Raw genomic sequence first — 23,796 nt, 5'->3', positions numbered from 1 at the left:
GCTTGAGATAAGGGATTGCTCATATGTGTAGCCAAATGAGAGATGATCAGCCAGATCCCCTGGTGCACAACTAGTTCATTCAGAAGATAGTCACACATAGTGCAATAGCGGCCTATCATCCAGTCACTTTTTCTGCTAATGTATTGGCAGTCGTTTTGTGCCCATACTTTCACAAATTATGAAATTCAGTATGTATTTGCATTTTTTTAACTGTGCTTACAGCCTCTTAAATCTGTAAGCCTATTAAAGGACCCTGCACAGAACATTTTATGGTTGTCAATTTAGGTTCATTATATAACAATGTGCTTGTATAGGGACTTTTTATATAGATATGTATTCAGACAGTTTAGAAGCCACATTTTCTCAACATATTCATGTACTATCTTTTTTAAATGTGAATATGTTGTTCTACTGTGTTGATATACACCTGATTGGATGGATTTGACTTGGCATATATTTGCCCACAACTTGTTAGAGACCTGGTTCTCTCCAGTGCCCGTTGTGCCACAGTATGAAGCAGAGATCTAAGCTTATGGTAATGCATGCTCTTGTAATTAGTCTTTGCTGTTATTTTTCCTTTTTTTTTTTTAAAACAAAAACCCCCAAAAAACACACTTTGTCTCAGATAAGAATGTTCGTCACACCTGTAATAAAGTATACTGTACATATCTGGTTATAGAAAGCATATAGTAGAAGTAGACTGGCATTCTCACAGCTCCCTATCCTTTGCTTTCATGTCTGCATTTATGTTGTTTACCTTGTATGTCCCTCCCACAGGATCTATTGCAGTATGATTTAATTTCAGCTGCTGGACCTAGTGCATTCTTCCTTTGGTGACCTTTGTGGCCCCTTGGTTTCATCAGTTGCCACCACAACTTATGGGATCATGTGTCCAGCAGTGAGCATGTTTACCACACAAATATACCTGGCACACCTCTATTCCAAGCTGGCGTATTGCCACAAGAGAACCCTTGGAGCAAAAACTTTCTCCAGATCCAGAAGAGGGAAAGGGATTTGGTTATTAAATGAAGGATAGTCCTGGTTGCCAGCAGCTGACTGGTCTAATTTTTATATTATTATTGTTATTATTTTTAATGACTAGCTCATCTTTCAGGTCTCCACATTGGTTTTACTGGAAAAAAACAAACAAAGAAAGATCTAAATGGAGCAAGTTAATCTATTGATTATCTAGGGACATTACACTTTGTGTCAGCTCCTATTTGCTTTTTCCTCTCAACAAAGTCTGTGTACCAGCAGCTTTGATGCCATGAGGCAAGAAGCAAACTGGTACCCAATCCATACACTAATATGTTCACAATGAAATGTTAACAGAGTCAACTCCCATAGAAACAGGAACAAAGTATATATGCGAGCCTTGCCTCCATATGAAACAAAGGTCATAGTTGAAACTTGTTTTATATTATTATGTGTTTTACATGTGACCAGAAAACACTACAAAGCCTTAAGAGCTTTGTGCATGACGGGTGGTCGCCGATTCTGCCATCTCTCAAATTTTTGCTCATATAGTTATCATTAAGCTCTACGGAGAGAGAAAAAAAAAATGGGAGATACAGAAACACCCCTATGTACAAGCCTAAAATCACTAAGCAAGCCAATCATATTATTGGGTCTTTGGTTCATATCCAATCATGTGGCACTCTCTTCTGCCCAGAACTCCCTGCTATTTCTTTGGCCAGTTGTAAGGCAGGGTTTGGACCAACAACCACTATTTCAGCCTCTCTATCTATGAGCTGTATTAAAAGCGGACTTATAAAGGATAAACTGTGCTAATATGTTGTAATATCATCAGCTCTGACCAAAATAGGACAGAAATATTGGCTTGTATTTAAGAGAGTGACATTTTGCTAAAATATTTATTAACAGTAAAATCATTTAAAATACCAATACAAGAAGTTCTGGTTTGAACAATAAACATGCATAAAAATATTTATACATGTAGAGATCAAGATGAATTCATATTTACAGTGCTGATCTATAATTAGGAGCTGTTTTCAACAGAGCTTTACTTCTTAAACAAGAAGGCTGGAATGTAAACAGCTGCAATTAGCCGTTACAGGGAAAGATACATCGACAAGAAATCTCCACTTTATTCTGTGTCATTTTGAATGTCCAAAATAATATTCGGGTTTTTTCTGCCTAGCATTGATTACAACAATGTAATCACAATGTGTTTTGGACGATTGCCTATAAACATTATTGGTTTGCCAGTAAAATGGAAAAAAAAAAATCTGAGGTTTTTTTTTTTTTTTTCTATTCATATTATAATTTCATTACATTGTGACTAGTGCTCCCATAATTTTGAAACCGAGAAACAGCACATTTGACATGATTTGATCTAAAAGCCACCATATAATTTGTTGTGGGCACTTCATACAGTAGAACACTTATTCTTACCATTTCGGTTAGCCTGGGTAAATCGGCGCATGGAATTCTGGCAAATGAACACTTTTTCTCATTTATCTAAAGTGTTCGTTTTGTCATTACAAATAAAAGCAGGATTGATTTGTTTGTGAATTTTTACCACTGATCAATACAAAATCCATTGTAATGTCAATTTAACGATGTTTCTTGATTGTAAATAAAAAATACAAAGATTAACGTTTCACCATTTATGCTAAGGTACACTGAAATAAACCTTGGCACTATTCATTGTCTTCAGAAGTCCCTTAGTTTATTGACTGAAATCTGCCTTGTACATTTAAACTTTTCCAATTGATATAAAAATAAATAGACCCATATGTTAGAGGTCCCACAAATGCGTAATGCATTTCTAAACAAGAGCTTTATCATGAAGATCAAAGAACATTCAAAGTAAATCAGGAGAATGATATAAAAAAAAAAACACTCTTACTATACCCTGAAGCACTATTAAATCCATCATAAATACTTGGTGAGAATATGGCACTGTTCTGAATTTGTCTAGAATTGGCTGTGCTTCAAAACCGAGAATCCATGGAAGAAGGGCACTTGTTAGTGTGGTCACCAAGAGGTATAGAGTAACTCTGCTATATAAGATTTATTCTGTCAATGATGGGAGAAACTGTTCATGGGACAATATCCTGGGAACATACAAAATGTGACCTATTTGGGATGATGGCAAGAGAAAGCCATTGCTGAATAAAACTTGCTTAGAATTTTGCCAAGATCTTGCCAGAAAGCATATGGGAGAATGTCTTACCAAGTGGTGGAATATTCTACTGTTTTATGAGACTAAGATTGCACTTTTTTGCCTCAATGCTGTGCGCTATGTTTTAAGTCCAATTCCAAGAACACTATCCCTACTGTGAAGCATAATACTAAACTAAAATAAATATATATATATATATATATATATATATATATACACACACACACACACACACACACACACACGCAGGACAATGATCCACAATAACAGCCACATTGGAGTGACTTGAATACAAACAGCAATGTCCTTGAGTAATGCAGTCAAAACCCAGACCTGAATCCCATCAGGACTTGTGGAGTGATTTCAGAATTGAAGTTTGTCATGTCTATGGCATGCGGACTGCACTTGGAGTAAGCTGTACACTGGCTCACAAATATAAAGCATTGGATATTTCTGAATACTGTTGGCAAACGTCACAACAGCGATGAGGATCGACTTCATACCTAAAAACAAGGTTGTTTTAGGATCTACAGAACTACCATCTCTGTCCATCTGTGGGAACCCACAGAGCTCAACTGTTGATGATGTTTCAACATCTGTTCAGCTGCTCACTGAGCTCAGTTGTGATCTCTGTTTGGCTGCTAGACCCTCTGCACCCAACCATCAGTATCCTGGACTTTGCTGTGTCAGAGCTACAGAAACTTCCTACTCTATTTACCCCAGCCAGGGGTTGTAAAGTATCCTTCATCTCTTCAATTGCCCTGCACAATTTGGATCAATTGTTCCTTTCCACTCTTATAACCTACCCCAGCTAATACATATCCATTCAAATCTCTCCATCATTAACCTACTTAATTTACACTCTCTCCTATTCACTGTCACCACACTTCTTTTCAAACTCCTCTTCTCCATCATCCTATTTCTTCCCCCACTATTACGATTTTCCCTTCACTAATTCCCTCCTCGCTAGTCTGCACAGATCAACTGTTTTGTCTCCTTAACCCACCAAGCTCACCAGCTTAGATAAACCTCACACCCACAAATCTCTTTCTACAACAAACACACCAAACAGACCTGCAAAAGTATTCCTACACTGCACAGTGCCACTGGTGGAAATCTTGTTCCTATTCTGATTTTCTCCATATAAATTCATCTTTTCAACTTTATAGTACTGCCTTTTCAATTGCCAAACAAACATTTTTCAAATCTCTAATATCCACCCAGTCTTCTAACCAACGTCGCCTCTTTGCCAACTTCAACTCACTTTTCTGCCCTCTTGCACCTCTCCCCCTTCGTTCCTCACAGCCCATGATTTTGTCAGCCCTTTCAATGACAATATCAACACCATTTCACAAGATATTTCCTCATGCCAAATTCCACACACTCTAACCACCATTACCTACACTTCCCAATCCACCCTTAATTTATTCTCTCCAGTAACTGAAGACGAAGTCTCTACATTCATGTCATCATCTCAACCTACAACCTGTTCCCTCCCAACTTTTCTGCTCCTTCTCCACTGCATGCCCACCTATAGCTCACCTCTTTAACCTGTCTTTCTCCACTGGCACATTTCCATCCTCCTTTAAATATGCGTTCATCTCACCAATTCTAAAGAAACCAACTCTCGATCTAAAGTCATGGGCAAACGTTTTGAGAATGACACAAGTATTGGTTTTCACGAAGTTTGCTTCACGGTTTTTAGTCCTTTTAGTCAGATGTTGCTATGGTATACTGAAGTAAAATTGCAAGCATTTCATAAGTGTCAAAGGTTTTTATTGACAATTACATTAAGTTTATGCAGAGAGTCAATATTTGCAGTGTTAACCCTTCTTTTTGAAGCCCTCTGCAATTTGCCTTGGCATGCTGTCAATCAACTTCTGGGCCACATACTGACTGATGGCCGCCCATTCTTGCCTAATCAATGCTTGGAGTTTGTCAAAATATGTGGGTTTTTATTTGTCCACCCTCCTCTTGAGGATTGACCACAAGTTCTCAATGGGATTAAGGTCTGGGGAGTTTTCTGGCCATGGGCCCAAAATATCAATGTTTTGATCCCCGAGCCATTAAGTTATCACTTTTGCCTTATGGCAAGGTGCTCCATCATGCTGGAAAATACATTGTTTGTCACCAAACTGTTCCTGGATGATTGGGAGTAGTTGCTCTTGAAGGATGTTTTGGTACCATTCTTTATTCATGGCTGTGTTCTTAGGCAAAATTGTGAGTGAGCCCACTTCCTTGGCTGAGAAGCAACCCCACACATGAATGGTCTCGGATCCTTTACTGTTGATATGACACAGGACTGATGGTAGCGCTCACCTTTCCTTCTCCAGGCAAGTGTTTTTCCATATGCCCAAAACAATCTGAAAGGGGATTCACCAGAGAAAATTACTTTACCACAGTCCTCAGCAGTCCAATCCCTGTGCCTTTTGCAGAATATTAGTCTGTCCCTGGCTTCTTTGCTGGCCTTCTTGACACCAGACCATCCTCCAAAAGTCTTCGCCTCCACTGTACATGCAGATGCACTCACACTTGCCTGATGCCATTCCTGAGCATTCCTGACTGGTGGTGCCCCGATCCCGCAGCTGAATCAACTTTAGGTGATGGTCGTGGCACTTGCTGGACTTTCTTCGGTGCCCTGAAGCCTTCTTCACAACTATTGAAAGTCTCTCCTTGGTGATCTTGAGGATCCGATAAATGGTTGATTTAGGTGCAATCTTGCTAGCAGCAATATTATTGCCTGTGAAGCCCTTTTTGTGCAAAGCAATGATGACTGAACATGTTTCCTTGTAGATGACCATGGTTAACAGAGGAAGAACAATGATTTTAACACCACCCTCCTTTTAAAGCTTCCAGCTAGTTATTCTAACTCAATCAGCATGACAGAGTGATCTCCTGCCTTGTCCTCGTCAACATTCTCACCTGTGTTAACGAGAGAATCACTGACCTGTTGTCAGCTGTTTTGTTTTGTGGCAGGGCTGAAATGCAGTGTAAATGTTGTTTTTGGGATAAAGTTTATTGCCATGGCAAAGAGGGACTTTGAAATTAATTGCAATTCATCTGATCACACTTCATGACATTCTGGAGAATATGCAAATTGCCATCTTAAAAACTGAGGCAGCAGACTTTGTGAAAAATGATATTTGTGTCGTTCTCAAAACCTTTGGCCGTGACTGTAGTCTCTCTTACTACAGCACTGTTTCTCTCCTCCCCTTTGCCTCCAAATTACTAATTAGTGTACCAACGTCTGTCTCATTTTCTCTCCTCTCACTCTCGACTCTCTGCAATCAGGCTTCCGTCCACAACATTCCACTGAAACTGCTGTCACAAAAGGGATTGATGATCTACTTACTGCAAAGTCTAAGGGTCATTTCTCCATTCTCATTCTCTTAGGTCTCTTTGCTGCTTTTGACTCTGTTGATCACCGTCTTCTCCTATACATTCTTCACTCCATTGGCCTTTGTGACAGTTCTTTCCTGGTTTACTTCCTACCTATCGAATCACTCCTTTTAGTGTTTCTATTTCTGGCAATCCTCCCCTCCACTCCCACTATCTGTTGGGGTCTCACAAGGCTCTGTTCTTGGCCCTTTACTTTTTTCATTGTGCACCTCTTCTCTTGGGGCACTACTTGCTTATTCAGCCTCCAGTGCCACCTTTACACTGATGACACCAAAATCTATATATCTTCCCCTGACCTATGCCCTTCTGTACTCTGTCCTTTCAGCTATCTCCACATGGATGTCGCAACTCTAGCTAAAGCTAAACATATCCAAAACAGAGCTTATCTTCCCTACTGACAGAATCATCACCTTCCCTCAACTCTTCCTTACTGTCAAAAACACCACAATTTTCTCAGTCTCCCAAGCCTGCTTCCTTGGTGTCACACTTGACTTCGCCCTCTGCTTTATTCCTCACATTCAGACTCTCCCCCAGCCCTGTCCACTCAACCTTAAAAACATTGTCAGAATTTGCCATTTTCTTACTCAACATGCTTCCAAAACACTTATCCATTCTCTCATCATCTCTCCTCTTGACTTCTGCAACCTCCTGGTATCTGGCATTCCCAACACCCATATATCCACACTTCAATCAATCCTAAATGCTGCTGCAAGACTGATCTTTCTCTCTCACCTCTTCTCATCTGCGGCACCACTTTGAAAATCCCTACACTGGCTCCCTGTGCCCCCCATTCAAATTACTCACCCTTACCTACAAACCCCTCAACAACACCACCCCTGCATACATCTCAAATCTTATATCAAAATACTTTCCCTCCCGCCCTCTTAGATCTACTTCTGACCTACTTGGGCACGGTCGCTTACTGGTTAATTGACTGCTATTAAATTGGCCCTAGTCTGTCTGTGTGTGGGTTAGGGAATTTAGTCTGTAAGTTCCAATGAGGCAGGGACTGAAATTAGTGGTGCTATATAAATAAATGATGATGACCTGCGCCTTGTTGATCTTTGGTAACCACCTAAAAGACTTCTCACATGCTGCTCCCCACTTATGGAATTCCCTACCATGCTCAATCAGGCTCTTCCACAGCCTTTATTTCTTTAGCTGCTCTATGAAAACGCATATCTTTTTTTTTTTTTTTTTAATCTTACCTTATCCCTGATAATACTATTCACAATAATACACTCTCACTACCGTCCCAATCTCCACCCTAAGGCACACTCGGTCCTCTTATTTCAGCTGTGCCCTCTTCCACTTAGAATATAAGCTCTCTAATGAGTAGGGTCCTCCATACCCTTTGTTTTCATGTCTGCATTTATTTTGTCTGCTTTGGATGTCACTGTTTTATGTATGTCCTGTTTTCCCTGCTCTACGATAATAATAATGGTCCCTGAAGTCAGCCTGATAGAACTTAAGCAATAGTGCAGAGAACAATTGCAGTGTCTGGAAATGCAGATTTGATAGACTGACTAATTGCAGGTAGAGGGGCTCCTATCAAGCATTAAACTAGGGCTAAAACACTTATATAATAAATTCTGCCTGTTTTTATGTTTATTTAAAGAGCATTAGAGTTTTTTTATTTGACATAAGAGTTTTTTGTATTGATCAGTGGTAAGAATTCTTGAATAGATCCATTTTCATTCCATATTGAGATGTGTAGTCTAACATACCCCAGAAGGATGGCATAGACACATGCCAACACTACCTTTAAAAAAATAGTCTAGCCATGGAGCCGACCGTGTAGCTGATCAGGTTCGTACTCAATCATAATTGCGATTCCAAGGAACTGTGAAAAATTCCAAAGGGGAGAATACATGTTACAGTCACAGTGGGCCTGATTCATTAAGGAACATAAGTCCTGTTAACTGGATTTGCTCCTAGCTCTATATGAGGCCTTTAGACTCATCCAATTCACAAACAACCTCTGCTTTACGGTGAGAGGTTGCTCTAATGGATATCTGTTAAGCCTACAAAGTGAGGGCAATAGCTACATCTTGACTGTTAGCAATGTTCACTTTTTCCTTATGTTATATTGTATTTGCCAGCCATCCTTTTTTCACATTTTCTGTGGGTTCTTTTTTTTTTTCTTCCACTACACAGGGCCGATGAGATTGAAATGATTATGACTGACCTTGAAAGAGCCAACCAGGTAAATTTTCAGTGTCTTCTAGCAGCATGTGATTGATGTCACCAATCCTTATTTAAACTGAAACTGAAGAGACAAAATGGCTCCAAAGACGCCTTGTAAACTTAATATACTATAGACACAATAAAATATATTGATAGTTAGGAGTTTGGTTGCAGCAGCCTATACTTTTGTCTATTGCCTTTTTTTTTTTTTTTTTCAACAACTGCCAAATAAAAAAAAAAAATAGAATTGTGAGCTTAGAAAAAGGAATTATTGAAATGTCATTATATGATGATCACAGAGTTAAAATCCCTCTAATGCACACCATAATAACATGCTGAGAAATTGGTCCTGGACTATATACTAGACTGGAGTTATTTGCCTCTGCTTTGGCATGCATGCACTTGCGTTTGTCCAAGAAGGATTTGTAGTTCTAAGATCTCTTGGCAGGCTAGCACTGTACACGATGTTTTGATTAAGTACATATTTTTGGCGTGAAAGATCAAGCTGAAAAGAGCGTGGATCTGGGCCTTCATTGAATGGATTTTTGTGCATCACAGCTGTGACGTAGTCCATGAACTCGTACCTGCGCAGAAGACTACTTTGCATTTCGTCTATCTTTTTGTGACTGGGTCAACATAAAAATTGGCCTGTGTCATGTAGAGTGGAAAAGATACCATTTACACGTAGCAAAATGATCAATCTCTGTTCAATAGCTATACTTGCTGAGAGTACTTTCTTTATAAGGCCCATTATTTCTAGGCCATCCTCTTCTTTATTGCACACCTCCTGTCTTCTAATACTACTTTAATTCAAGAATTGAACACACAGTGGAGAAGGCCGTTTTGTGGGCCAAATCAATACTTGTGAGAATGTAGCCACCATGTCACTGAAGATAGTCAAAAACGGCATCTATAGGATTTAAGCCTAGCGCCTTGCTTACTATTAGTATAAAATGTACGTACATACACAAGTGTATGTGTAATATATTGGTTTATAGGAGATGATAGGAGGCAATTAGCCCACCAGTGGTAGAACAAGGTGTTTTGGCAGCTAAGGCAAACCTGTGCCCACTCTAGGCCTCTATATACAATACATGGTCATTCCATAGCGATGGTAAGCATGTCTGTCCTCTGATGTAATCAAACAATGCGCAGGGTATACTCCTTTTTCAGATGATCGGGCGCAGGTCTTGCTGTATTCAGTGCTGGTCTTCCTTCCCCAAAACTAGATGTGCACAAGGCATCTGCCTTCTCTTCCTAATCTTCTGCTGCGCCTTATACCTTTTTGGAGCAAGTATGGCTACTTTACCCTCTAACATTAGGACAGTTAACACTTCTGTTTCCAGCTCCTGGAATCTCATTCTGTTTAATAAAATCCAGCCCTACCAGATTAAAAGATTACCACTGTTTCCCCCCCTACAAATCATTCCCACAAGTAATTCTGAAATGAAATCATTCTCGGCGTGAGTATAGAAATAAATTGAATAAAAAGATTCCATTTCTCCTCATATTTATTCAGCCTGATAAATTCAGTGGGCTGCAGCATTAACAGCAGCAGGGGATTCCTTGCTTCTAGCGTTAAATTACTGTCATAATCGCTCAATTATTTCTTCCTTGTACTGTTTAAAATAAAAATCCATCACTTTCCACTTTTTTTTTTTTCTCTCTCCCCCCAACATTTATTAGGTTGAGTGTTTAGGAAAATCAATTATAGTCAGCCGGGCATGAATTGATGAATGTTCTCAGATTAATTGTCAGTTGTTAAAATGAATGTATTTCTCTCTACACCTTCTTTTTTTTTCTCTTCTTTCTCCCGTCAGAGAGCAGAGGTGGCGCAGAGAGAGACAGAGGCCTTAAAGGAGCAGCTCTCATCAGTTAACAAATCTCTCCAACATGCCTCGCAGACGCAAAAGCCACCTGACGCGGTGAGAAACGCACTTAATGATTGTGCTTACATATCTCTAATCTCCTACACAGTATGATCAATAAGGTCACCAAGCTATCATCATCATCATCATCATCAGTTATTTATATAGCGCCACTAAATCCGCAGCACAGTACAGAGAACTCACTCACATCAGTCCCTGCCCCATTCGAGCTTACAGTCTAAATTCCCTAACACACACACACAGACAGACAGAGAGAGAAAGACAGACTAGGGTCAATTTGATAGCAGCTAGCCTACTAATATGTTTTTGGATTGTGGGAGGAAACTGGAGGACCCGGAGGAAACCCACGCAAACACGTGGAGAACATACATACACCGCACAGATAAGGCCATGGTCGGAAATCAAACTCATGACCCCAGTGCTGTGAGGCAGAAGTGCTAACTACTAAGCCACCATGCTGCCCAGAATTATTTATTTATCTACTCTGTTTATATAGCACTACCATATTACAGAGAATGTGTAATCACTCACATCAGTCCCTGCACCATTGGAGCTTACAGTCTATGTTCCCTACCACAAGCACTAGTTTCCAATCTGTCAGAAGCCAAGTAACCTACCTGTATGAATACGTCAAGAACATGAAAATGCCACATAGATGTGCACTGGTCAGAATCAAACCCATGGCCCCGGTGATTGTTGACTTCATTTAGGGAACTTGACAAATTTTCTTTGCAATCTAGCTAATCCCATAGGGCAAGACACACTTTGTATTTTATTTAAATTGTAAATTTTTGGCTGAACATTACTTATCTTCTGGATGCGCGAATATTAAAAGCTCACCTTTCCCCCAGAATCCCTGTCAATGGGCAGTGGAGATTCATTTTAATTCACTGTCAGTGATGTCATTAATTTCTATTATATTGATGTAAATGAGAATGCAGTGCATTGGTTCAGCCTGCTGTGTGTGAATATGCACTTTAAATAAAATGTGCAAATATAACCCTTATCTGAGTTGTTATATTTGCTATATACACTATATAGTGTAATGTAAAGTTCCTACCTGTCCAGAAAATCCTGTCCTCTTCAGGGGAATCCTGTTTTCAGCCGGCTCACATCTGCTAACATCCTTTGGTTTTAACCGAGTAACACAAATACATTTCCAAGGTACAAGGTACCATTTTCATATCTGATGATGAATGCAGCGGAGGGGCCAGCTGCAGACAGAAGATTCACGACATTTAGAAATGGCAGCTCCTTTGCTGGTTATAGCAGTGTGCTGGGGGATTTTCTCTGAGTTTCAGATCATGTAAATGTTTGTTAAACTCTATTAAAGAGTGTACATAGAAACCACTTACAGATAAAATATGGGTTATAGAACCTATACCCTGGGGCTCTATCTTGTACATTTAACCCCTAATATTATTTATTATTGTTGATTTGAAAGGTGCCACCGTGCTCCACAGCGCAGGGCAGTGTGGAAAACATGGGTTACATAAAACGGGGGCATTCAAGGTAGACAAAATAAATGCAGATAGAGGATTGGGAGGACCCTTCTCATGAGAAGAGAAACTACACAGAAGTGTAGTCCGCTGTTAAGGAGATTCAAGCAAGGGCTCTCGATAAAGTCACTGTATCTTTCAAGGACTTAGAGGTTAAAATTGGGTACTTTTATATATTATATATACCAACCATGGGTCCTTGTGCTTTTTTTAATGGTTAAAAAGTAAATCAAGTTGCATTGTACGTTTTAGTCTACAGTTTAAATTGTGCTCTCCTGCTCTAATCAGTCCAGTGTTGGTTGATGACCTCACACACATACGTGGATTTATTTATTTTTTAACTATGGTAAGTAACTTTACATATACATTAGTGAAAGCTAGAATATGGTTTTACATAATGATTCAACCTGTTCTTTAGGTTTAGTTGCAGTTTAAGATTTCAGTAGGCTACTGTTGGTAGTAACCTCTAGAGTTGCTTAATAGAATGAATGATTTAAAGAGCAATTTGTCCAATAAGTAACATCACTGATTTCACCTTTTGCTGTTTCAATATTCACTTATCTGAGAGAAGGTTATAATCTACAGCAATGCGGACGCAAATTGTATTTATTTGAACCCGCGACCTACGACTGTCTAGTACCATAAGCCAGCCACCCATCTTACCAAGATATGTCCCTTTAACATTTGTGTTTCTGCTTCTGGATAATATGTGCTACTATAATAACACACTCTTTGAGTAATAGTGTTATATTGGGAATTCCTTGCAGACAATGTAGTATAAATGATTGCACAGAAGCAACATGGAAATCATGTGTGATTTTCAAATCCAGAGAAGGATGTATATATACATTAATAGCTCTGTAAAAACCTATATAATTTCCTTTTGACAATTTTTAGTCCAAACGTACAGTAATTACTTGGAAAATCTCTGCAAAACCACAGTGCTGCTATTGTAGCAACCATGTGAGCAATGCCTTATATAATAGGAGTCTAGAATGGAAGCATTCACTCATAATTGGATCGTCTAGACCAGAATACAGGATCGTGTAAGATATTAATCAATTAAAAAAAACATCCAAAATACCTTCGTATCGTTGAGATATTTCCTTTTACCTACCCCTTGATCATTTATGTATTCAGAACATTTCCCATGTAAACAATATTACAGTTTCCTATTGTATTTATCAAGTGATGATATTGTTATAATCTCCTTTTGTAAATATACTGTGAATGTATGTATGCAAGATCTCTACAGACTTTAGAAGTGTTCAGAAAGAAGTTGGATGTTCAGCCAACACAGACTGTAGGCAAGGGCTGCACCAGGGAATATATGATGTGACTACAGTAGGTTAGTGTAAGGGAACTTCTGATTTAAGTGGAACAGACAGCTAGCCCTGGCCTTTCCTTTGCCACAAACAATATGAATAGGGGGAAGGGGGGGAGGGTAAGCCAAATTTGTTTTTTTGTGAGTGCATGTCCCTTAGTTATAGCATGTTTACTGTGAATCTAGTACTTATTTTGCACCATAAATATCATGTAATATAACTAACAAACCTTCCTGTTTACATGGCTTCCTGCAGGAGCAGACGACAGAGGGGATGATGGCACACTCCAACATGGAAGTTGAACTTACTGCAAAGGAGCGAGAAATTGCCCAGCTTGTGGAGGACGTACAGAGGTTACAGGCCAGTCTAACCAAGCTCCGGGAAAACTCAGCCACTCAGATATCTCAGCTTGAGCAGCAGCTAAACACCAAGAACAACACTCTTAAAGTAAGTGCCATTACATTGTAGTAACCCAGCGGTGTAACACTGAGACCCTGGGCCTCAGCCTGAACCGCACCCTCTCCACCCTTCCCCTGCTGCCCCTTGGGAATCAACTGCCCTTCAACCCTTACCTGCCCAGGACATAGCCAGCTGTGTCTCCTTAACGTGGAAGACAGAAGTGCTTTTGTTTTGTTCAGACATTAATTAATATATAATAACAGTGTTATGCTCAGTATTTCTGACCTCTGAGCTTTTCAGCCTGGTTTATATAATCAAGGAGATGGGTTTGTCATTTTTTCCCTTGGAAATAAAGTAAGGCTGTTCCTTGCATATAGTTGTATCCAAGTAAGAGGGCACACCACAACTGCAGAGTATCCCTCCGCATTATTAACAGAAAAAGAAGCTGTGAAAATACCAAGCTCTAAAGCTTACAGTCTATGTTGGACATGAGGTTAAGTACCACATATTGCACATTGGTTCCACCAAATAGCTATGGGAAGAAGGGCTTAATGGGGCTCTATGATCCAGTCTGGGATCAGAGGGGAGGGGTTTGGAATATAGAATCAGAATAAATGTGACTTTGATTGAATTGTGCTGTATGGTGACAAGACTAAGGAGGTAAAGAATGTGGCTCAGGAACTTTGTATCCTTGCCCAAAGAGGCGAGTTTTCAGGGAACACTTGCAGGTTTGGAGGCTAGGGGAAAGGATTGTTGTACGAGGGAATTCCAAATTCCTTGATGATAGCAAAACATGGCAGAATCACACAGAATAAAGGCAGACATTGAAAGCAATATGTTAAATGAAAGTTGTAGGAGGGCACATGCAAGTTTATAAATTAATCCTCTTGAGGTGGATAACCTGTTTAATAGCTCTGATACTTAATCATATATACGTGGCTTAAAATGGTAACTTTTTGTAACATAAAAAGAGGTTAAACAGTTAATATGGAACTACACAATCACATGACGTTAACAATGTTCACAGGATTTGATAATAATTGGTGAAGTGAACAGATGATCACTGGCACTGACGCCAAACCTGCAAAACTAATAAATAATATGGGAATTTGTTCCAAAATCTCTGACACTGTGTGTAGTCTTCTACATGGGATTTTACAGGCACAGGATGTGTTCGTTGCACAGAGCATTTTAATTCTGATCCATGAGGAGCAGACAGATAATGATTTGCCTAAGGTCCCACAGAGAACTGATACCAGAACAGAGATCAATTGTTTTTGTTGCTTCTGGGGCCTGAAATACATTGTATAACTGATATTAATCTCCAGGGTAGAAACGTGATGCTTGTGTGAGAGCTCTTATCAACCTTTCTCCTACTAGTGGGACATGGTGAGGATTGAAAAACTGCCATTAACCTCAAGTGCCCTGCAAAATACATTGTTGCAGGGTACTGTGCATTTCTAAATGCATCCCAAATAATTCTAGACGTCATGAAAGTGTGCTCAATGAGACGTCTCTAATGGAGTGTGTTTTGTGGATGCACGCACAAAAGCAAAACCCCCTGATCCCTGAGTCTCTTATTCTGTACGACATGCATCGCTAGCCCCACATTTGCATACTTCCACATCCTTTGATGGATGATGTCACCACAAATTTGTCTTGTGTTCTGAACATGAAAATAAATTGCTGCCATGACATTATAACATGACTGCTGGAACGCAAATGCCAGGCCAGCATTATATCAGTATAATGAGGAGAAGAGCACAGGCAGGTTCTCCATTAGATTGTAAGTGTAATACATACATGAATGAACACCCCTGTTCCCTGCTGACATAGGAAATGATTAATAAAATGTAGGGAACATATCACTGTTATTACTAGGATACCTGGGACTCTCCAGCATGTCCTATAGACATGCGCTGGCTTTTAGTGCCACAGAAATGGAGCCACAGGGCGCTTACTTTTGTTTACACTATAAACATCTTCATTCCATAGTTTGTAATGTATTCTAAATTAATAAATAGGCTCGGTTACATCATGACTGCCCTCAATTTGGAAATACGCACCATTAGTGAATGGAAAACAAGCTTTTGTCTAATGCTATATTTATATCTAGGTGCATTTTACCTTTTAAACCGCTTTAATTATTTTTTATCTGTTTAATTTAGGAAAATATTTGACTTGAGGCAAAATGTTACATCCTGACACATATAAAACCCTACACAGCTGAACGATGATTAGTGGGAGCTACATGTGTGTAGTCCCTTCTATACTATTTAGGAAGTTGGAGAGTAACAAACTGCTGCACTGTAACATAACGTAGCCAACTGGTATCAATGAAAAGCCCAAACCTGTATTCGGCATTCTATAAAATAGATATAGGTAGTAATATTTTTTAATATGTAGATATATTTTTGAAGCTAGAAGATAGCCGTTAAAATTTCTTAATGTATTTTGCATTTGTAAGAGGTTGCGATTCTCCTTCTCTTTCCCCATCCTTCTATGGTGCAACTTCTGGAACATTAACAGATGAAGAGTTCCACGTGTCCTCTGCAGACAGAAGGACAATCCACTTTATATTGTAAAATTACTGTACAGCACAAATGCCACTCTGAGCCTTTCTCTCTGTATAGCGATTGTTCAGCTCTATACATCTTTACACGTGAATGGATCCCGGCTGTAGGCCATCACTACCACTATTAAAATCAAATTAACAATTTTTGCTTTTAACTCAATGACATTTCTTTGTTTTTCTGTGTGCTGTATCTCGCAGGAACACTGAATCATATGATTATTAATCTTCTATACTATTGGGGCTGGAGGCCTGCAGTTATAGAGTCGCTAGTTAAAATGTATACGTTACTAGATGGCCAACTACTAATCCACTGAAGTACTGTATTTATGTTTTTAACATCGCAATAACATTAATGATTTGCTGGGCACTAACTTAAAATGCTTTTGCTTTGTGCTAAATTAATACAACTTTACTTGTATAACGGTTGAAAATCTCCTGCTACCTAGTCCGAGCTTATGATCTAAAGTGAACCAATTTTGTCACTAGCGGGCTGTAATACATCTCAAGTAGGATGTATATTTCCTCTGCAGTCCTATACTTGGACCTTACATGGGCGTCTATTGCTGAACTAAATGTGGTGCTCAGAGAGATGAAACTTTTATATGCCTTTTGTTGGCGCTACGAAGTTTGTTGGGTTTAGAAGCAAATAATACATTGTATTTAGTTTGTTTACATGATGAGATGTTCAAAGAAATGTAATTCCTAATAAAGATGTCTTTGACTGCAACATAGCTATGGCTAAGCTACACATACTAATTGTATTGGGACCAGATGGTTTCCCTGTAGCGGACTGTGTAAATCACATTTAAATCTGGGCTGAATCTGCAAACCACATTACCCAGTGTAATGTGAAACCCAATTGTCAACAATTTGGCAGTAGCTCGTCTGATAAATACACCAGTGGAAAAGTCCTAAAAGAACCAGTGATTGTGTCCAGCAGCCTCTACACACTTTCATCCACACACATATTTCACCCCCCAGAAATTATCCTGAACAACCCTAACCCATGACATACATAAACGACTGGCAATGAGGTTATTTATTTACGTAATCATATTTATTGCATTATTTATTTGTTTATTCCATTTTTCATGTGCAAATTAGTATTGTGTGTTTTAATTTAGGAGAATTTTACATTTTACTAAATTTTTAAATTGGTTCTGTAAAACAAGTCAAATAAACCTTATTAAATAAAATAGTTGAAGTAAAATAAATTTCATTTGTAAAAAATCATCTGTTTTTAAACAAAACTTTTGTTTTACAGCAACTTGAAGAAAAGCTGAAAGTGCAGGCTGACTATGAAGAAATTAAAAAGGAACTCAAGTAAGTGAATTCGGAGCTGTCCCTAAAATCAGAAGTGTGCATACTGTTGGCCAGGCCCCGAAGGTGGGACCTCAGAATCTGTTTTTGGGGTCCCCAGATAGTTGCCCCAATGCCACACTGCCATACTGGGTCCCAGCTGAAACAAGGATGAGCAGCACCACTGCCTGAGATAATCCAGTTATTCCTTCCAAGCTTGCCTGGGATTGTTGGGTTTTTATTAAAATATATTTGGACAACCTTTATCACCTTATTTTTCTTGATCACCTTATTTTAACATTACATTCATTCAATTAATTATTTTTTTCCTCTAGAATTTAATATAAAATATAATGTTTGGAAATGTGGGTACCAAATGTTTTTTTTTTACATTTTATCAATTTATATTGGTACCCAACATTTCAAAATATAAAACAAAAACAGGACAAATGTGGTCCCACTTATGATTAAACCAATCCACACTCCTGATCCATCCGGCCAAAGCCCCCATCTGCCCATTATACCTCCAGTTTATTTACTGCTTCCAGTTTGATAGGTCACCCTCTTTGTCTTTACAAAAACACAACTTGTGGGTGTATGTATACATTGTTATACCATATAACAGTATAACCATTAGAAGTTGTGTCAAGAAGTGAATACAAAATCTAAATGATGTGACAATACCTCTAGACTGTCACCTCTCACAAGCAGGGCCCTCTCTAGCGCCTGTCTCCCGTGTACACCTCCTTCCTCTCAACCTGCCATGTACTATTTCTGTTGTGTGTGATTTGTATTGTATATGATTTATCATGCAGGCGGTTCTGCACTGCAGAGCTTTGTGGTGTCTTACAAATAAACAATGATTATAATGGTAGAGCCTAGTAACTCATAGCTCATGTATTTCCATGGGAACACAGTGTTGGCACTATATAATTCGGTAGTGTCTAAGAAGAGTGCTCGTCCTGCTACAGATGTGCACCAGCTTTTGGCTGACTTAAATATCATTGGCAAAAAGTTTTTCATGTGCTGTCCTAAAATGTAATATTATTGTCTGCATCTCTCTCCTTCCCTTTTCCCGGGGTTCTACCTTCTTTACCAATCTTTCTTCTTTTTTTACTTGACAAGTGCTTCCTGCAGCCATAAATAATTTTGTCAAAACTACATTGTGAGTGTTGTGAAAATGGTTCCTTCACTTATAATATGCAGTCACAAATGCCTGTGACGGATTCTGCATCCAGCACAGCCATAGTGACAACACCTAGGAGAGTGTGTGCGGATTATAAATATCCACTGTCCACAGTGCAGTGCTTCCTGTCTGTACTACACATACATTTACATGTTGATGAATGGTACTATATAGTGCCTCAATGATGTCATAACTTTGAATTGATAGCCATTGTACCTCATGCCTCAATTATTTATAGGCTTCAGCCCACACAATGGCTACTCCAGAGTTATGTTTCCTGTCTCAGGGAAGTCACATTTTCCTAGTCAGGTGATAAGCTGCATTTTCATGAATATTGGTTCAGGCCACAAAATGGCCACCTCCTGTGTGTAGCCTACAGGTGTACTTTAAATCAGCATGCAGCATATATAGAGACTAAACTTAATAATAATGATTTATTTTTTTTCATGTTTGAAATATTCAGAAACTCTTTTAATTCATTAAAGGATCCACACACACTACCACATAATCTGTTCTTTGAATACCCTTTAAAATAGAGGTCCCTGAAAAAACAGTGCTGCTTATCTATGACTTATGCAAATCTAACTCCCTTGCAGCTACACGAACAACAAATGTATATACTTTCTGACAGCTTCAAATGTTATATCCTTATTAACATTTAATTTTATGCCGTGATACGGCCTGCTGGGAATGAGAGATGCATTATTTAAATGACCCATAAGAAAGATGTATTTTTTTAGGGACAGACTGGTGTTCTAATTCATTATCCGATTACTGTGCTGAGGAGTGAGTTGAGAAAGTTACCAGGAGTAATTCTCCAACAATGTTGAGAGCGGAGAGTTTGGAGTGGCTGCTGTTTGTTATTTTTGTAAAAATAGGAATTAACCTTTCACTGTCCCTTGTCTAGTATTCTGAAATCCATGGAGTTTGCCCCGCCTGAAGGATCAAGTGTACAGGTAAAGTACATACTGTACGTTTCGTAATATTGCCAGATATGTGACTCTGATTTTATTTAATTGTGTGTTTCATGAAACACGTAAAAATGTTCTGTAGTTTCTTGTATTGTTACAGTATTTATATTGATAAATTGTTAAGACATAAATATTTACATTCATGTATTTTAAGCTATAATGCTTTTAAATGTTCTATATACTAAGGAGACACATTATTCTACTGACTTGTTTTATTCCGTTTTTGTTACTGTGTGACTTTTCTGAAACATTTCAAATGTTCTAATGCATAGCGATAGTGAGAGTGTGGTAACATTATACAAATCTAATTGTAGTATTTTATTGTAAGTTTGAAAAAAAAAAAAAATACCTCTTGAGAATTTCAACCTAAAATCCTGTTGTTAATTATCAATCAATATGTTATTTAGGATGCATCAAAACCATTGGAGGTTCTGTTACTGGAGAAGAATCGCTCTCTGCAGTCAGAGAACGCCACAATGCGCATTACCAACAGCGACCTGAGCGGTAAGTTTGTTCTAAGTGACAACAATGAATGTGCTGTGAAAAGCTGCGTTAGAGACACCTGACAGCAAGATTAATGAACGACAGAATCCACAAGTATTGTCTGACTTGTAAAGAATGTAAGTTAGAGAATAGAATGCGTCTTGAAGACCTCTGTGGCACTGCTTTAAGATAAAAGACTAATTATCTTTGCAAATGGCAGTTTTGTAAGCTATTATAACACAATATTACACGCTTGTTCTCCCCCCTCCTCTTCCAGATGAGGAAAGGTGATATGATTAAAAACAGTTCTTGAATACGTAGTGATAATTCTTATTGTCTGTCTAATTAACAGTCCTATTTCAAGGTAGTTGTTTTGGTTGTAGTTTTGGCGTTGATTTGGTCCCACACAGATAGACATGTCGTGATGTTCTCTCCAGCAAAGATGGTCAATGTCCTCTCGTTTCTTTAAGTAACTATTGTGGCGTACAGGTTAACATTGCTTTATATAATTTATTAAATACTGATTTAATTTGTGAGTGAAAACATTAGAGGTATGTCTGCGTGGATGGGTATTACTGCTTAAACTGATTCCTAAAAAGTGTGATACTTGTTTTATAACTAGGGTGTTTAGGAGATGGCAATAAATCATTGGATTCCTTTAAATTGCAGCACTAGGCTGCTCTGAAATGAAAATGTTTGTTGTGGGCCTCCCATTGACTTGAATTTGTATGTTAAAATACTATGTCATTGATCAGGATTGCAAGACATGACATATTGTATGTATGACACAGTGATTTGTGTTTAAGAGGTGAAATGCAATCATTTGTCATAGGTGTTCTCCAGGCTGCAACAAACTGTACAAGAAAGGTACAAACATGAAATGCATGTTGTTTGTTTTGGGGGCCTAGTTTGGCTTACTGAAAATTCAATTTAAAAACCTAATTGGCCCTCTTTAAAAAAAAAAAAAAAAAAAAAATGCAGTTTTTTTTCACTTTGTGGGGCAAACATTTCGTTTTTATCTTGTTTTTTCCCTTTTTAATCCCCCCATAATGCATTATGTTTGACCTTTCTTGTAGGGTCAGCCAGGAGAAAAGGGAAAGACCAGCATGAAACTCAGCGTCCTGCAACCTTGCCAGCCTCTCCTCCCTCTCAGTTGCTCCGCAACACAGGGGAGCAGGCTTCCAATACTAATGGTATACACCAGTTCTCACCAACGGGTTTAAACCAAGACTTTTTCAGCTCATCCATTGCAAGCCCTACTTTACCCTTGGCCTCCACGGGAAAATTTGCACTAAATTCACTTCTCCAGCGACAGCTTATGCAGTCCTTCTACTCCAAGGCCATGCAGGAAGCAGGAAGCACAAGCATGCTTTTTTCAACAGGTCACTTCAGCACAAACTCCATATCTTCCCAAAGTCCATTACAACAGCCAAGCCCGGATGTAAACGGCATGGCTCCTTCACCAAGCCAGTCAGAGAGCGCTGGCAGCGTCTCGGAAGGCGAAGACATAGACACTGCAGAAATTGCACGTCAAGTGAAAGAGCAGTTGATCAAGCACAATATTGGACAACGTATCTTTGGACATTATGTACTGGGACTATCACAGGGGTCAGTGAGTGAGATACTGGCCAGGCCCAAACCATGGAATAAATTAACTGTACGAGGAAAGGAGCCGTTCCACAAGATGAAGCAGTTCCTGTCCGATGAGCAGAACATCTTGGCACTGCGGAGTATACAAGGCAGACAAAGAGGTGAGTGTCGTTTTCCTAATTATTGTGTATTGTTAATTATAACTCATCACTGCCTCAAATTATTTCATTCTACAACCACCATTGTCAGAGGTTCACAGTAATCTAGTAACTCATTTAAGATATTGCTGGGTGTACTTTTTGGTGATAAGGTTATTAAAGTAATTGTCAGTGTTGGACTAAATATTGTGGCGTATAGTCAGTCATATTCGGGAGCTAACCTGACTTCGTGGATGTAGAACATTAATGTAACCATTGATAGAACACAACCTCCAAGAATAGACAGCCCATTCTCATTCAGAGATACACATATAAATATATATTTTCATTTTCTTTCTTATTTAAGATTTTGGTAATTTTGCAGGTAAATAAAAACTTGTCTGTCACACTGGAGATAAATATACCTCCTGCATCATTATAGCTAGTGAGTGTTTAGGACTGCAGTCATGTTTGTGAAACTGAATTTCAGTAATTTTAAAGGACCACTAAATCTAAAATATATATATAAACTTTAGTTCATAAAGATGTGTGCAAAAATGTTTGTAAATTAATAACATAGGCATGTAAATTATGACGTGCTAAATATCTTGATAAGAAGTTTCCAACAACTTGTTGTCTTCTGGTATGTGAAGAGTGTGAATATATACAATGCATGATATACTACATGTGCCTTTTCATATTTGAATTTGAATGTTTTATATTTTAGGTTTATTGGCCCTTTAAATGATGATAGCGCTGGATGCTATTAGTTAGATATTGTTACCCTGTACTTAGTGGTATAGTATAGGGTTGTTATAAATAGTATAGGGCTGCAGACTGCAGGACTGATTGAGTTGCCATTATTGTAATGTTGGCATTATACTTCAGAGTGAACACCTATAGAGGTGTCAGTGGCTGGAGAGCAATTTTTAATGGAAAAATATAAACAATGTTAATAATTTCAGACTTGTGACACCAAAAGTGTTGATGTAACATTCTTCTAGAGAGGGTGGTGTTCTGGGGCAGATTAAATTCTACATACCGTCCTGCTGCTAAATCAATGAGAAGTGTGAGATTTACCTATGGAATTTACAATGTGAACAGTACATGGAAAAAAACAACCCCCATTACCCAGAAGAGATCTTTAGATAAACTATTACATACCTATAGGGACATTACAGTCACCGAGAAGTGATGTGACCATGTAGAGGTTGAAAGTCAAATAAACATAGAGGTGCCTGGTCCTTCTAATGACCGATAGTGGTTAGGCATTGGTGTGCTTGGATAATCTGCTGATTAAATAAATTACCATGAACATTTAAACACAAATGACCATACAAATGGGCCTCATAGAGATCATCTACTGACCACATTCACCAACATGTTCGATATTAATCAGATTGTTGTCAGGCGTTGTTTTGGGACCACAGACACTACCGCATGTTTGTGTATGTGTAGAGCATAAGAGACAGACTGCAGTGTCTTTCAGAAGGATTACTGACAGGAAGTCTGTGGGTAGGAAAAGGTCTCCCCTCCAGGCTACAGTGTTATCTCACACAGCCTCCATTCTGATAAGCTTCTGCAACGTTTACAGGTTAGATAATTCTTTTATATGCAGAAGTGTTTCTAGTGATGACCTCACTAAGCACAAATATTATAGACTTAATGTATGCACTTTTGTATTGTATACATTATATGACAATCCATGG

At 38.7% G+C, this 23,796-nt stretch overlaps 1 protein-coding gene across 6 annotated transcripts in view; it reads left to right on the top strand.

Annotated features, from left to right (window-relative positions):
* The window catches only part of CUX1 (cut like homeobox 1), a 295,304-nt gene that overhangs the window by 153,090 nt on the left and 118,418 nt on the right, over window positions 1–23,796 (top strand). For 3 of the 6 annotated variants that reach the window (XM_075196733.1, XM_075196735.1, XM_075196736.1), the window contains 7 exons: window positions 8,705–8,753; window positions 10,555–10,659; window positions 13,703–13,894; window positions 17,686–17,744; window positions 19,814–19,862; window positions 20,285–20,381; window positions 21,437–22,111. In XM_075196733.1, the coding sequence (XP_075052834.1) occupies window positions 8,705–8,753; window positions 10,555–10,659; window positions 13,703–13,894; window positions 17,686–17,744; window positions 19,814–19,862; window positions 20,285–20,381; window positions 21,437–22,111 (1,226 nt within the window). The remainder of the gene's footprint in view (window positions 1–8,704; window positions 8,754–10,554; window positions 10,660–13,702; window positions 13,895–17,685; window positions 17,745–19,813; window positions 19,863–20,284; window positions 20,382–21,436; window positions 22,112–23,796) is intronic. The other 3 variants (XM_075196734.1, XM_075196738.1, XM_075196737.1) reach the window with 3 other exon arrangements.

Source organism: Mixophyes fleayi, chromosome 2 (genome assembly GCF_038048845.1).
Source record: "Mixophyes fleayi isolate aMixFle1 chromosome 2, aMixFle1.hap1, whole genome shotgun sequence".
In the NCBI taxonomy this organism is placed as follows: Eukaryota; Metazoa; Chordata; class Amphibia; order Anura; family Limnodynastidae; genus Mixophyes; species Mixophyes fleayi.
The sequence above is the reverse complement of the archived record's forward strand: the minus strand, read 5'-3'. Positions and strand labels throughout refer to the sequence as shown.